Source organism: Tauraco erythrolophus, chromosome 2 (assembly GCF_009769465.1).
Source record: "Tauraco erythrolophus isolate bTauEry1 chromosome 2, bTauEry1.pri, whole genome shotgun sequence".
In the NCBI taxonomy this organism is placed as follows: domain Eukaryota; kingdom Metazoa; phylum Chordata; class Aves; order Musophagiformes; family Musophagidae; genus Tauraco; species Tauraco erythrolophus.
Genome location: NC_141466.1, coordinates 127,245,390 through 127,261,590, shown reverse-complemented (window position 1 = coordinate 127,261,590; position 16,201 = coordinate 127,245,390). Strand labels below are relative to the sequence as shown.

Genomic DNA, 16,201 nt, shown 5'->3' with positions numbered 1-16,201 from the left:
TTTGCAGAACCCATACATGCCCATCAGCTTGTGCTTGCACTTTTTCTGTTCTTCACTGCCCTTTTGGATACATCCCAAGTCCTTCTGATTCAGCACTGTTTACCCTTCGATTGCCTCTGTATCTGTCATTTCCCAGGTAGTATCTACCCACGTTCTTATCTATGTCACTACTCTTCAGTAATGAAAAATAAATATGCAAAATATTTAGCTAGTGTAACTGTAAGCTGCAGGATTTGCATATTCTGAAATCTACCCATTAATTAGGGTGAGAAAAAGCTTTTATAGGAAAGATTCATCTCAAAGGGTGCAGTTTGCAGGGAGTGACATTATCTTACAGTGACGATAGTCTGTTTCTGGCATACAAAGTGAATGGTTCAAACATGGGAGGCTGGGAGGGTGCTACTGTGTTAGAGTAATTGATTTTTTTTTATTTTATGGCTTTCCAGGTTATTCTTCCTGATCTTGCTGTCCTGAGAATAGCAGTATATGATGACAATAATAAGTTGATTGGTCAGAGGATCCTGCCTCTGGATGGTCTGCAAGCAGGTTACAGACACATTTCCCTTCGGAATGAGGGCAACAAACCACTCTCTCTTCCAACGGTTTTCTGCAACATTGTGCTTAAAACATATGTGCCTGACGGTTTTGGAGGTGAGATAAACCTGTATCTCAGTGTGCTGTAGATCTTGAGTGTTGATGTGGAAGTACTGAAGTACTGTGGTGTTGGTATGCCAGCTAGAAGCAGACATGCAATGCTGGAGGATTGGAAAGATTCAGTATTTTAACTCCTTGAAAACCTTGCATATTCAGTTAAGAAATCAGCTTTCAGAACAAGTGACGGCCTCAGTGTTAATGACACTTATCTGTTAAATCACAAAATAATATGGAAAATAAGCTAATACTACTTAGCTCAATTTGATTTTTCTCTGTTGACATTTTAGGAAGATTCTTATTTTGATTTTTTTTTTAATTACATTTTTTAGACATAAATATTTATAAGATTAATGTGTACTTTAGCTGTTTGGCCTATAGGTATAAACTATTGATGCAGTATCTAGATGTGTTTTTTCAAACAAAACCACTTTTGTATTCTTGAGAATATTGCCATATTGTTAAAAGCAGACAGAAATAATTTAGCATCGAAAACCTTTCTGCATTTTTCTCTTCCAGTTTTACATGTTTTTAGTGTGGTTTAATTATTTTTGGGTTTTCAGGAAAGTAATTTGTAATGTGAGCCACTTCTGTGATCAGATTGGCGGTGCCACGGTCATTTATACTGAAGAGTGGCAAATTGTGGATAGGGACAGATGAGAATAATCATTGCACCACTTAAATCAGTGTAATGGGTGAGTTCACCCTGAGGGTGTACCTCTGGGAAATGTTTTCTTTGCTGCAGATGAAAATCACTTGTACGTTAGACAATATGTAAACCATTTAAAAGTGTAAAATAGAAACTGCACTAAATCTTAGTGCTCTGATTCTGCAGCAAAATAAAGTTCACCTTAGAGTTGATAGGTAAACCGTTATTGATAAAAATAATGTTTTGCTCTTCGCAAAAACGATTTAAAACCTGCTGTCTAGGCCAAGGATTGCTGCCACTTCTCTGAGTGTCATTTCCATAGTCCAAACTGGAGAAAGGGAAGGCTCACCTAACATATTAGATAGTGTATCTTCAAGTCTATGTTTGCTGGGTTTTATCCAGGCTTTAAAAAAGATAAACAGGCCTAGACTTCAGTAACAATATTTCCTGGAAAAAGTTAAGCATTTACAGAAGCGTTTGTGGTGTTCATACCTGAAATCCTGGTTGCTGGCATGTCAGCTGGAGATTTGCCACAGGTCTTGGAACGCTACTGTGCCTTTATGCAGCATGTTCCATCTGCAGTATTTAACTTCAGGGACTTGGTCTCACGACAAGTGTAAGCTTCTGCTTAAGCTTGAGATTCTTGAGGCAGGAATTGAACCATGAATCTAAGGGACACATTTAAGCATGTGCTTTAATTCTTCCCTGAACTTAAGCTTTTGACAGTAAATTACTCTGTTAAAATAATTTCTGAATTAGGGACATGCTTCTGATTTGGGATTGATGTTTTTCTGAATGATACCACGCTTTTTCTAAGAGTAGAGTTTAAACTTAGCAGAGTTTGATGTGTCTCACTCTGCTGAGTGTGCTGGTCACATAGGGAGAAAATATTTTCTAATTTAAACTGCATTATACAAATTCAGAAGTGAAAGACTTGTTTTTCAAAGAGAATTTGAATACCAGTTCAGAATTTGCCAATTTGATCTACTGCATCGTCAGCATTTCTACAGATGGTTTGTCTGGTAGAGGTAAAGACATAGAAAAACATTACTACCCCTAAGTAACAGCAACATTACAGTAAAATGCTACTAGAATGAGAAAAATGGTTGTCATAGGTTACTGTCAGTGTTGGAAAAAACAGATTCTGTATTAACATGAACTAAATTAATTCAATTATTAGTTCTCCTTTCCCTTCCCAGATAGTTTTGATGTGCCTCGTGTATTTTTCTCATCGATACAGAGCAAGAACATGATGAACAACTGGGAAATAACTTTTGACACTCGGGTAGAACCATTAGTATTCTGTTGGTGTGTGGTTTTTAATTACTTATCATCTGCAGTGAATCTCTCATTGCTTTATGAGCTATCATTAGGATCTCTACGATGGTTTTAGTAAACCTGTAGGAAGGTATAGCTCTATTCAATAGCTTCCTATTTTGTTTTGTTTTGTTTTATTTTATTTTATTTTGTTTTATTTTATTTTAATCTGTATAAGTAAGTTTTAAAAACTTACACCACCAAATAATAACTAGAATGGGTGATGCATTATAGGCTTTAAAGGATGCATAAATTTAATTTTCATATAACTTAGTAATTTCTTGTGTCTTATTTGCATCAGTTACTCTGTTCCCAATAAAACACAGTACTGGTGCAAATTAATGCAAATGAAGTGGCATTCTCCAAAGAGAAGTTTCTATAATAGAAGTCTGTACGTAAGTAAGAAAGACTACTTAGGTTCGTGCTTAGAGTCCTCCGTAATGTCCTCCTCCAGTGATTTTCCTAGTTTTATTTAATTGCAATTTTTTGTACAAAATGCTATTCCCCACCCCCACATTACCTCACTGGGGAGAAAGAAAAACGTAAGCAGAGGACAAATGACAATGTGAGAAGCAGTGATGAGTCACGTCCCCCTTGTAGAAATGCTCAGCCTTTGGTGATGTGCTTGTATGGTTAGTAATGCAATTTACAAAGGTCTCGCTCTCCCAAACATGTTAGTCATTTTTACCTTGAAGCTCGTGATAATCAGGTTCCATTTTCAAATGACACATCATATTAGTGGGGTAGTCCTGGATTTTCATTGAAGAGTGCATGCCAAGGACAAAAAGACATGCTTACTAAGTTAGGGAAAGGGGAAACAGTCAGTGCTGAGCTACAAGACCATTGTTATGGCTGAAAATAAATTCTGCATGGTTTTTGCATATGTGAAGTAAGTTTCAGAAGACATTGTTTTGTCACAACAATTATTGGAGACAACCTATTTGTGTAGATAAAGAGAGCTGTCAAGGATAATGCTATGTATTTAGCACAACTTTTGTTGGAAGGAGAGTCCTGTCTGTGCTCTTTTTGCTTGAGAAATGCATCCAGTGACTTCAGAGGAACATTTCATAGAACAACGTAGGTTGAATGGGAGATGATATAGTCCAGCCTCTAGTTTGCACAAGAAGAGTAGCAAGTTTGTTCCCAAAGCTTTTGATGGGTTGGATGTTTTTACAGACCTGGTCAGTGGACGAGCTTCTCTGTCTTGCATCATTATAAGCTAATTTGGAAAATGATTGAAGAGATGACATGAAATGTGGGCAGAATTCAAATGATGATGAAAACCATGGGTGTCAGAAATGTCCTTGCAGAAATAATGGCCTCTTATGCTAGTGAGACCATGTAGAATATAAGGGTGCAAAAGCATTTATCTTTTACTCCTAAGCTGCCAAAAATAGGGCTTTGCAGTGTTCTGCAAAGGGATGGCTTCCTTGCCAGTGAAGCGCTGTCCGTGGCCCTCCTAATGGTCGTGATAAAAAAAAATGAGTTAATTAAATGACAATATTTTGTAGTGGTGAGTCAATCAGGCTGCAGCGTTCAAAGTTCCTTTCTTATGTTACTGTTCTGACAAGGAAGGCTGATTAACTGAGACCAGTGACCCTTTTCTCCGTAGTACTGAAGTGAAAGTTTCAGAGGGATCATCAAAACAGATCACTGCTGTGGTCTCTGAATGCATTATTATTGTAGGTGCTGAATCAGTTTAATTTTTAAAATCATTTCTTGCTGTGGAGGGCATCCTTTGCCATTTGTGAATTCTTTGACTGTTGAAATTAAGCGTGGAAAGAGATTATTCAATATGCAGGTAAAGATGTAAGTGTCTTTGTGTTCCTGTAAACCTATGCTTGCACATTTACCGCTGCATATGGAAAACAGATTCAATAATCTATATGGTATCCGGTGCTGAGTAGTGCTATGATACCACTAGTGGTACTGTACCACGTGCAGGATTCAAATATTGGTCATTATGGTTCATGGAAAGGCCATTTCACAGCCTGTCATGTTCCAGACATGGAGCATCACCAAGGCGAGTGAGAACAGATTTCCCCAACTGCTTTAACCACCCATCTGAAACTACTATTTATCTAGGAAATATAACAGCATTTTCTACAGTTCCGTGCAGTCCGAAGTCAGTCAGCACCCCTTGAATAACCAAGAGACAAAGTTGTTAGTGCTTTGTGACTCAGGAGGTCCCATTCTGGTCTCAAATTCTAGTGTCATCAACTGGGAGTAAGTTAGGGTAACTTCAGTCTGAATGGAGTCAATGTGTTTTTCCTAAATAAGGTACCTGGATTAATACTACTCCCTTGAAGATCATAAAACATAGATTTTTTTTTTTTTTCTTACAGATATTGTGGATGCTTTATCAGATCCAAAGAAGTTTTTGTCTATCACAGAAAAAAGAGCAGACCAAATGAGAGCTATGGGTATTGAAACTGTAAGTAGAACTTAGTGACAGACACAGCCCATTTATGTTCATGCCATCTTCTTTTTTTAAATTAAACTGGTCTTCATCCAGTCGATGCATGTTACCTTATCGTTTCTCATTTTCAAATAAAAGCCTCTTTATCCTACCCTGAAATACTTTGGCTTATGTTAGTTAACGTGTACTAAAATACCATTTGCTAACTGACTTTTCACAGATCATACCGATGCATCCCTTAGAAACAGAAATTTTAAGAAATTAGAAAGGACCCATATTTTAGTAGGTAGCTGTTTAAAATAAGTCCCAAGCTCTTTACTGGCTGTAGTGTTGTTTGAAAGTATGTTGCAATTTTCTTAATTATATTTAAAGTAAGCAAGGTCAGAAATTCCCCATACCCCAACTTTCATACTACAGGTAAAACGACCATTAATTTACTGTGATGTGAAATGTTTCTTTCAGAGTGATATAGCGGATGTACCAAATGACACTTCAAAGAATGATAGAAAAGGAAAAGCCAATAATGCCAAAGCCAACGTAACGCCTCAGAGTAGCTCTGAACTTCGACCAAGTACCACTGCAGGCCTTGGATCTGGGACCGACGCTAAGAAAGGTAGGCAAAAATCACGTGCCCCTCCCTCATTTCCGAAGTGATTCAGAAAATCACAGAGAAGTACTCATTACTCAATTTTAGTTTTGCAGTTCTGTTCTTTCTTACTCTTTTAGAAGGTAACTTCTTTTGCTATCGAGAGTGGTCTTTGTGTAATTGCAAATAAATTTTGTGTGTTACTAAAATGGCTGTATAAATCCAATGCAGCTTTATTGTACTAAGTGACCTGTTTGTGTAGCTGTATACCTACTGCCAATAGTAGTAACCTTTAGTTTACTAAAGATCACTGGAGGAATGCCAATAGGAATGACTGTTTTCTGGTATGCTCTGCAGAAACTCTTCTGCTTTTTTCCTTCCTCCACAAATCCCTTGGCAGAGTTGCAGATTTAAGTAATTAAAGGTATTTAGAATTCATTGGATTCTGTAGAGATTTCCCAACAATTAGAAGTGTTTTCAATGTGTGGTTTTACTCTGAATAGTGATTATGGAAATGGCATGTTTATAGTAAAAAATATCCATATTAAATGTGCTCATTTATAAGTGAATAAGTATTTTTCTTCCTCACTATTCACCATTCATTCTACAAAATCATCTTATAGAGTCAAATGGGATTATTTGTTTCTCACATATCATCACAGGTATTGAAGATTAAGTGAGAAAACAAATTTGTTCAGCTGAATGAAACACAATAAATACTTCTGTTAATGGGCCCCAAGAATTAGAATGTAGTTCATTCTCTTTCATCCACTTTGGCCCAAAGGGATTGATGGGAGTGAAAAGGAGCACTGGCTGCTCTTGTTCTTAAACTTAAGCAGACGTGGCTGAGTACACACATGTGAAGGGATCTCTTGAGAAACAAGATGTCATTTCTCTGGAGTCACTTCGACAATAAAACGGGTCATCTCTGGCACCTGAAGTCTTTCAAAGTTCTCCCCTGGTGTAAAACTCACATTATTTTATGCAGTAAGATGTTTTCAGATTTCATGTATCATCACCAAGATGCACAAATACTAATTTTATTGTGCATTAATTAAGCATGGAATTTGCTGAGGTTGGCAACTAATTCCCGATTGCCATGGAGTCAGACCTGGTGAACAAAGTAAATGAGTCTGTGTTTTAAAATAAAGTCCTGAGGAACTTTGTTTAGAACACAGCATGCCTGATGCAGCCCTGGTCTTAAACTGTTTCAGTACTTACCGTGTCTGCAACCATTTTTATCCACATTGTTGCATGTTGAAATAGAGCTGTTTGTTTTTATGTCCCATGTAAGGATCCCTGTTTTCTAATGCTTAGCTCTGTGATCTTTCAAGATCTGAATAATTCTACCATTGTTACACTATACAACTCGCCTTGCTGTTAGAAATCCAGCAAGATAGGGTGTCTGGGAAAGGCTTTCAAATGCACAAGAATGTTGGGGTTTTTGTTCTCTGACTTTCAGTAATAGTTAAGTGATTTGTGTTTTTGAAAACTTTAGTCTCTGTCTGTGCCTAAATCTGTTCCAGTCTCATTTACTAATGTTAATACCACATATAATTGAGTGGATCTTATGCTTCTAAGAAAATAAAAAATTTGTGTTCCCTAAGGAGATTGCCTACCCTTCTCCCTTTTTTTTTTACCGCATCTGAGTATTCTCCAGTTAAATTCACCTTAGAAGGCAGAAAGTCCTTTTCAAGGCAGGGGGAATCTCAGAGTCCACAGACACTATTAAGAGCAGTTAACTAAATATGTTTGTAGTGTATTTCATAGATTTCATAGATTTCTAGGTTGGAAAAGACCTTAGAGATCATCCAGTCCAACCATCCCTAATCCCCCATTAAACCATATCCCTAAGTAGTTCAGGGATGTGTTCATTTATGTGCAGGCAAACATTTTTGTGTAAAAACTCAGAAAAAAACCTATGCATTACAACTCTCATGGCATTGTATTGACATTTTTATTAATGATTACATGTAGGATGTGCTTAGTAGTTTAAAAAAAATCATAAAGTGTCACAAAACATTTATTAAAGCATAAACATGAAGTAAGGTCGGGTTTTGCTTGCATTGCAGTTAAGGTGATCAAAATATATTTTCATTCATCTGAATAGTACTGTTAGACTTGTGTGATAGAATTGATCGTATTGAATTTTCATTAGAATTTTCACTTCTTATGATTTTGTGTTTCTCCTCCATTTTTAACTCTCATTTAGTCTTGGAGTGTACTTTTGCTCCTTTTCTTACAGCCTGGTATTAACCAAAATGCAAATTTTACCTCCCTTAACATACAGGCTGCAGCTAAATTTTCACTCCTATGATCTTTGTGTTTTAAATTGAGGAGAAGAAATGTACCTAACCTCGGTTAACCCTTTATGTAGTCATGTAGAACCTTACCCAAGAAGCCTCTCCCCAAAACAGTGGTGTCAGAGCAATCTCCAGCTATGGACCAAAATTCTGTAGTTTACACGATTCAGTTCTAATGTACATAAATGGTCTGATGTGTTTTCAGAAAAGGAGCTTTTTCAGTTCTCAGATTATTGTGTTTTGACACTTCAGTCCAGAACTGTAAGAGATTAAAATACACTCATCGATTGAATTCTTTTTGCGCAAGGCGATTGATTGAGCAGTGCATTTGAAAAGGAAATTAACTGTATCTTAGCTATATCTTGATGGATAATTTTCTCATTAACTTGTGATTATTTTTTGTGTGGTGAAAACCAGTAATTAATTGCTCACCTAAATATAGGTTTCTGTGGTAAAACTTAAATTTAAACTGTGAGATATAGTAGTGGGTATGAAGTTTTAGATAAACTGTATCAATACCTTCCTAGGTATAGACCTTATCCCTCAAGTGAAGATAGAAGATTTAAAGCAAATGAAGGTAAGTCTGGACACAAGCTTTTCAAGACGTGTTCCTAATTACTTGTTTTAAGCCAGGATTTTGTCTGGTTAAAGTCAATATGACCACAGAAGAATTGATTCAACTTGTCTTTTTGTAGGCTTATATAAAGCATTTAAAGAAACAGCAAAAGGAGCTGAATGCCTTGAAGAAGAAACACGCAAAGGTATGATCGTTAAAGAGCTCTCTGAGCAACACACTCTAACTGAAAAAGTTGCAGCACTCAGTAGCACAGACAGCTCTTAATTAAATAGTAGTGAAAAAATAAGGAACAGTAGTAGAACCACCCAAAAAGGCGTATGTGTTTTAAATGTACTGAAATATGCTCCAGTGAGCAAATTTTCCCTTTAGCAGCACTTTGTATTTCTCCCTGAGTTTGGGTGCAGATTTGTTTGACCCGTATAAGCATCCAAAGCTCACCTTTTTCAGGTAATGATTTTTTTGTAGCTCCCTCTTGCATGACATATTGACAGGCAGCTTGGAAAAAAAGGCAGTAATGATGTGAGAGGGTGCTGCATCGAAGGCAGGCACTGGAGAAACTGAAAAATTGCCAAAGAGAACTAGAATATGTAACTGAAAAATGAAATGCCCTGTTTCTCCTCACTTATACCTATGTTAACCCCTTTATAGTCAGCTTTTTGTCTGGTACTGTTGGCAGTGATGTCCCAAGCACATACAACACTATCACAAGTATACCTTACATTAGAAAATCATAGCAAATTTTCTCCTGCCCTTTATTGTTAGAAAATCATTACTCTTGTTACAGAAAGAGATATAACAAGTGAGGAAAATACCTTAAGTTCTAAACTTTGCCAATACATATAAATCCATTCTGGGCTTTTGGGGACAGTTATTCTCTTGCTGTCTTTGATTGCAGATTTCATTGCAGATCTGACATATTGTAGTTGTCTGAGAATTTTAAATATCAAACTTTGTTTTCATGACTGTTGTTTGGGCATGGGATTCTGTCTCTACAATGAAGTATAAAGACATTACTTTCAATAATTGGTGCTTTTGTGGAGCTCAGTGTTAAAACTAGTATAAGGAAATTAAATAGTTACATTTCAGACTCCTTACTGACTCTACAGAAGGGAAACAAGTGGTTTCTCCATTTTAGTGTTGTGTCCAAAGCTCATACTCAAGAAAAAGTGTCTGTCATCCACACTTCCGGGCATGGATGATTTCTAGACTTTCATACAGTTGAATTTTTAGCAGGCTTCTATTTTCAAACTCTACTTTTTGCTTATTGGACAACATCCAGCAGTTTGCTGTAGCAGCTTTTTGGAAATGAAAGTGGTCCCATGGTTACATAGAAAACAGCCATACTCAGTGATCTATGTCCCTGATACATGACCAAGTAGTGTAATCTACTTAGCCAATCTTAGCCAAGACTGTGCTTCCTAATGTTGAAAAATTGATCCATCTGTTCAGGCTTGCACTTGCTCCCTCTAATTTGAGGAAAAAATTGACAGCCACAATCTGAAAATGCTCAGAAGGGCTTTCAGCATTAGCTCAAGCACAGCTATTTTAGGTCTGAGCCAGCCTGTGTCCTGCTGCTCTTAAGTAGAGTGCAAGTCTGTCCTAACAAGAAGGTGCCTTATTAAAGGCTCCAGTAAGGGCAACGTCTTGAATTTGGAGAGGAGAGTCTGAGAAGAAAAGTGTGGCTATATTAACTCACAGATATCTTAGGGAAGTTCTTGGTGTACTCAGCACTGGTTTTAATGCATTTTATCAACTGGGATGGAGCAGGAGAGCTATGCAATTAGTTATCCATGATCAGCTTGAGGAAGCCTATTAAGCAGACTGAACTTAAGAGTTCCAGGAATAGGTTGCTCTCATTTAACTGTAGACACTCCACAGATCTGGAAGAGTAAGTAAACAGAAGGGAATTGTTCGTGTCATTTAAGGAAATAAAAGTCCAATACTTTTCCAACTAGAGTTGGCCTTGGAAAACACGTTAATGGAAAAAGAATGCTTGCAAGTGTGGGAGAGAGAGCAGGTTGAGCGGAAGGAGCTCTGATCTAAGCGAAGTAGGAGCTGATCTGGTAGCCCTGGGCAGGGCTGGCTAAGGAAGACGGCAGCAGTAAGGGTCCCTTTTGCTGGTAGCATCCACTCAGTGTAGAGAAGCATTAGCAGCTCCACTGAAATGCTGGCTGGCAGAGGCTGATTGCTCTGTATGAAAACATGTCAGTCTGTTTTCTCAGGATGTAAGTCTGTTAGAGGCACCACATGTCCAGGTTAATACAAAAATTAACTGGTGCGAGTCTGTCTATTCAAGATGCAACACTCTCGATGCATTTCATTGATGCTATCTTTCTTTTTATATACTTCTGTTCAGTGTTTCAGCCGTTTTGACTCCAGCAGCACAACAAAATTCTCCTAACACCCTTCTGCATATTATCACTAATTTGTTTTTCCTTCATGACATAGCTCCTTACCACTGTAATACCCAGTATACACACAGAGACACGTGACATACTGTGACTTCACTTTATGATGGTGGTATTAATCTGGTTTTTTAAGATAAGGATGTTTGGGCAGGTCGAGGTACAATCTTCACTGTTTCTTTTTTCACTTTTATGTAGGAAGAATAACACGTCTAGTCTAAGTAGGATAGAGATCACTAGATTGGCGGGAAGACAACTGCTCAATGGTTTCAGACAAGACAGCGATAGTCACAAGTGCCTCCTCAAGGAGTTTAATATGGCCATGGACAGTAACCAGAATTGCATAATTACCACCTAAAAATATGAATCCCAGGATTCATCTCCTGCACATTTATATTGACATTGAATATATGTACTATGATCCGGGAGCTGGAGCACCTCTCCTATGAAGACAGGCTGAGAGAGTTGGGGTTGTTCAACCTGGAAAAGAGAAGGCTCTGAGGTGATCTTATTGCAGCCTTCCAGTACTTAAAGCTGGAGAGGAACTTTTTACGAGGGCGTGTAGTGATAGGACAAGGGGAAATGGCTTTAAACTGAAAGAGGGTAGACTCTAGATTAGATCTAAGGGAGAAATTTTTCACTCTGGGAGTGGTGAGGCACTGGAACGGGTTTCCCAGAGAAGTTGTGGATGTCCTGTCCCTGGGAAGTTGTGGATGTCCCATCCCTGGAAGTGTTCAAGGCCAGGTTGGATGAGGCTTTGGGCAACCTGGTGTACTGGAGGATTTCTCTGCCCGTGGCAGGGGAGTTGGAACTAGATGATCTTTGAGGTCCCTTCCAACTCTAACCATTCTATGATTCTATTTGGAATAAAGACGAGTGAAAAAAAGAACGTTGAAAAAAATCTCCATTTCACAATGCAAAAGCGACAGTACAAAAGACTATGGGACTCTAGATTAATAAAGTTCTGCAAAATGGATTGTTGGTTTGGAAATGATAGTTTCTTTATTTCCTCGTTTTTGTATCTTGTAATGAGACTCCTCCAGTCTTCGGTTTTCAGTTGTATACGGGAGTATTTGTTTTGCTTTAGGGGGATACCAGGCAGGAATAACAGTTTGTATCATAGGAACTTACTTCCTCTTCTCTTCAACAGAATGAATTGTGATTTCTGCTTGCCCCCCCCCCCACCCCGCCTTCCCTTTTTAGTGAAACTATATATGATTCTTTACTTTTTTCCATGGATAGTCTTGCTGTGATCAGTTAGGTGGCCTCTCAGAACCCTAGTTGAAGTGACTTCAGTTTGCAATATAATCATTAAATGTAATTTGTGAATATATTTACATAAAAAATGTCTGGATTCAAACTGCAAATTCAGTGGACTTGAGGAAATTATGAGAGACCTAGCTGAGGAGACTCTTATCTGCAAACATATTCTGAATCAAAGAACATGTTGCCACTTGAAACTTTGTTTGCATCTGAAAACTAAATATACTGAGGGTGTTTTAAGATGTTACAAAACCACTTGTATTTCTTAGAATCTTGATAGAAGTTTGGGATGCAGAAGTTTGTGATGAATTTTCCTTTGAGCATAGACAGAAAATGAAACCCAAATCAGCTAACTCATTTTAAATAAGAAGGTCATATAGTTCAAGGGACCTCTGGTAGGGAGTTGACTTCTGGTACTGCTCTTTGTGCCTCGCATGTGGAGGTTGTTAGTCTTCCTCTTCTAGCTCTTTATATTGTGTAAAAATAAATGCATGTTCCATGAGCTGGATGATGAGGAGGACGAGGGAAGGAAATGAGAGGGATATTGTCCACAATATGTTTCAGACACAAGAGCAGTAAGTAGCAATAAGGAGAGTCTGCAAAGGATTACAGTGGGTTTGTAATAGAGAAGGCTTAAATCATGGTTGTCTTGAGGGAGAAGCAGGGATTCTAGCTCTACGTGATGTGCCCTCCCAGGTTATGCAGAAGTGTCACGTGTACAGGTGTCTCATGCTTTGCAATGTTTGCACTTAGTCTTTTATAGCAAGAATTGTATCGTCCTTTTCATCTAGGGGAGAGTGGGTAGTTTGAGAGACACTCTCAATCGCTCCACCTGTGACTGGTTCTGTCAAGCTTATGTCATTCTTTTCACTGTCCATATTTTTTTCCTACCTGTTTAGTCAGTGTAAATACTCCCTGGTGAAGCTGTCGTGTTTTAATATTGATGGAGTCTATTTGTTTCCCTTTAAATCCTCTCTAGAACAGAAAATTCAGTTCCCCACTCTAAATACAAAATTTGGAAGCTGTACATGTTCCCTGGGGGAGTGCTTGGCAGATGTTGGAGTGCTTGGGTACAGCCCAAGGCTAGATTTTTAAAAGCATCGCAACATTTGTATTAATGTTTTGGTAAAAGTGAATGTAAAAGTTTTCAATTAGTATTTTTAGAGGAAGAAACAGTGATAAGGCAAACACAGGTGTATAGAAAATAATAACTAAGAGCAGTAGAATAGTGAGAGTAGAACAAATACAAAATGAGCTATAAAATAAAATAGAGATAAAGTCCTGGAAGAGGTCGTATTAATTAATGCAAGGCTTTTTGTCATGATTAGATAAAATGTGGAGCAATTGGATATTAATAAAATAACATAAATTAACAAACTTTTTTTTCCTATTGTAATGTAAATTCAATATTTAGTGCTCTTCGTGGTAGTTAAATATTTGCATCATTATGAGCAGCTTTCTGATAAAGGCGAATACAAAGTCAAGTTCAATAATGAAGTCTACATGTAAGTGCTAAGTGAAGTGTGGTGTTTCTGGTACAGTCCTGTAATGGAGAGGAACTGTCTGTACACCAGACTCAAGTGTGTAACACACGCATGAGTGATTCGTCTTTTCATCATAGGAACAATTTTTTCTCCCCCTTTCATAGATAACCTCCTCTGCCACTTCACCAGTGCCAACCACACAACTATAACAGTGACAGCAGGTTAGCATTAATGTGAAGCACTTCACAGGTAGCCCTTTACGTCCAGTTTATCAGCATGTGCTGTATTGTTTGGCAGGGGAAATGGGGGCAATGGTTATTTGCAGCAGTCTGCATATGTAGTTGAAAGTTGTACTGTCACTTGCAAAGGGAGAAGCTCTGCAACAGGTGGAATTTCTTAACAATAAGATTTCTGCTGTCATTAGGGGTCACAGGATGGATCTTCAGAATGCCAGTTGTTAATAATTTGATTTTTAGCTATTGTTTGGACATGGAGCTGGTTGATATGCAGTGGCCAAGGGGCTAGCACTGTATTCAGTATGACACACGTAAAGGAAGGGGGGCTGGGTTGAGTTTTGTTCTCTGCATTCAGAAACTTTGAATGATATGATCTGAGCTTGTAAATCTGATTTTTTTTTTTACATTGCACTTAAATGGATGTTTATTCAAAAATATTTTTTTTTTCTCATCCTTCTTTTGTTTTAAGGTAACTGTATACCATATTTTTAATGTCCACTACAGATGTTAATTTTTCAAAGAAGAAATGTTTTCGTGCTTATGGTGGAATATCTGGAACCTTTAATACCAGATGGCTAAACCAGATTAAATTCCATTGTCAAAGTTATCTGTTTGTACACCGCACTGATATTTTTACACTGTAAGAAAACTAAATATTAAAAATCCAGCAACCTAATTGTAAGGTCCTACTGTTTTCCAGGAGCACAGCGCTATGCAGAAGTTGCACTGCACGCAAATTGACAAAATAGTGGCACAGTATGATAAAGACAAGGTATCATACGAGAAAATGTTAGAGAAGGCAATCAAGAAGAAGGGGTAAGATACTATTTTAAATTTCTTTTTTTTAGACTGAAAATAGATTTTATGCTTTTGTGATCTGGATTAAAACATTTGTAAAAGGTCATTCATATGAATGAATTGCAGCTTGAACCAGCATCCTACATCAAACTAAGTATGAGCTGCTTGAAGGCTCTAGCAATGGACCATAAATGTTGTACTCTCTTTGCCTTTCTCTAGTCTTCTGTTGTCAGAGTTTGAAAACTAAAAGCAAAGGAGTTGCCTCAAATTTCTATTTCTGTGATCTGATCTGGTCTCACTGCATTCCCCAGGGAATGTTACTGTTGTGTTCAGTGAGAGTAGACCAAGGTCCTCAATATCTCTAATGACCAGAAAGAAGCAACAGTTTGTTTTTGGGAGAAAGCTGACTTCGAAGTCCTGAACGTTTTAGAATAATAGAGTTTTGCTGTGCTGTCAAGTTGAAGTTTCTTTTTAACAAAAAGATTTTCAGATCCTCAGCTGGGATAAATCAGTATTACTCCTTTGACTTGAGTGAAGCTGTTTTAGTTTACAGCAGCTGAAGGCCTGGGACATTGTCCGTGCAAATCTCTTAAGTGTCACGGAAAAGTTCCTCGAACATACTGGTGACTTTATTAAAATCTCCCTCTTGTAGTCCCATTTGGGATAATGTAGCAGGCCCTGCTGTTGCCTTGCTGCTATGGTGTAATCTGGCAGCAGTTTCTCCTTTCCACCTTTCACCCTATGACTGGTATTCCAGAGACAGTGGTTTATACTGTAATACTGGGACCTAAAGCAGCAATTAATTTAGTTCTAGATAAAGCTAGCTAGTAGTCAGGCTTGATTTCATATTGTTGTCATCTGGCAACAACTGGCAACCAACTCACTCACTGAATACTGAACATAGATGCCTCTTTGGCATTGGATTCTTCTAGAAATACTTTTTGTTTTCTAAATTATTTGGAATGGCAGTAGTTTTTCAGTGTGCATGTTATAAACTTGCAATGGAACAGAACTAGAACTGTCAGAAGTAAACAAGGTAAGGAGATTTCTCCTTACTAAATTATGAAAAGCTCACAAACTCTTTGAAAAGCTCATGTTGTGGTGGGTTTTTTTTGTCCAAGAAGGGAAATCTGTGAGCACACAAATACTTCTAGTCTAAGTAGTTCCTTCCAGAAAATTACAACTTCTCCAAACAGAGAGGGATCAGCTGCAGGACAAAGTAATTTAATGTGGCTTTGATTCAATTTTCATGCAATATAACACAGCAGAAGGTTATTTATATAGCTGGATTTATAATAACAGTCAGTATTTACTACAGTGGCAGTGAACTAAGCCCTGGACATGGCACCATAATTATCATGGGGGGAGAAAGGCTTCCCCGTGCTCTGATATTTAGGGATCTCGTATCAGAAGAGTCATGGATCAGTATTCCTGTTGGCCTGAGAAGCCAGTGCCTCACCCTGTCTAGGCAAAACAGCAAGTGAAGGTATGTCAGAGAGTTAAAGGTGGTAAT

At 37.8% G+C, this 16,201-nt stretch overlaps 1 protein-coding gene across 4 annotated transcripts in view; it reads left to right on the top strand.

Moving 5' to 3' along the window:
• Positions 1-16,201, top strand: part of PLCB4 (phospholipase C beta 4) — a 90,421-nt gene that overhangs the window by 53,120 nt on the left and 21,100 nt on the right. For all 4 annotated transcript variants that reach the window (XM_009985044.2, XM_009985047.2, XM_009985045.2 and 1 more), the window contains 6 exons: positions 447-651; positions 4,963-5,051; positions 5,499-5,649; positions 8,453-8,502; positions 8,621-8,686; positions 14,591-14,706. In XM_009985044.2, the coding sequence (XP_009983346.2) occupies positions 447-651; positions 4,963-5,051; positions 5,499-5,649; positions 8,453-8,502; positions 8,621-8,686; positions 14,591-14,706 (677 nt within the window). The remainder of the gene's footprint in view (positions 1-446; positions 652-4,962; positions 5,052-5,498; positions 5,650-8,452; positions 8,503-8,620; positions 8,687-14,590; positions 14,707-16,201) is intronic.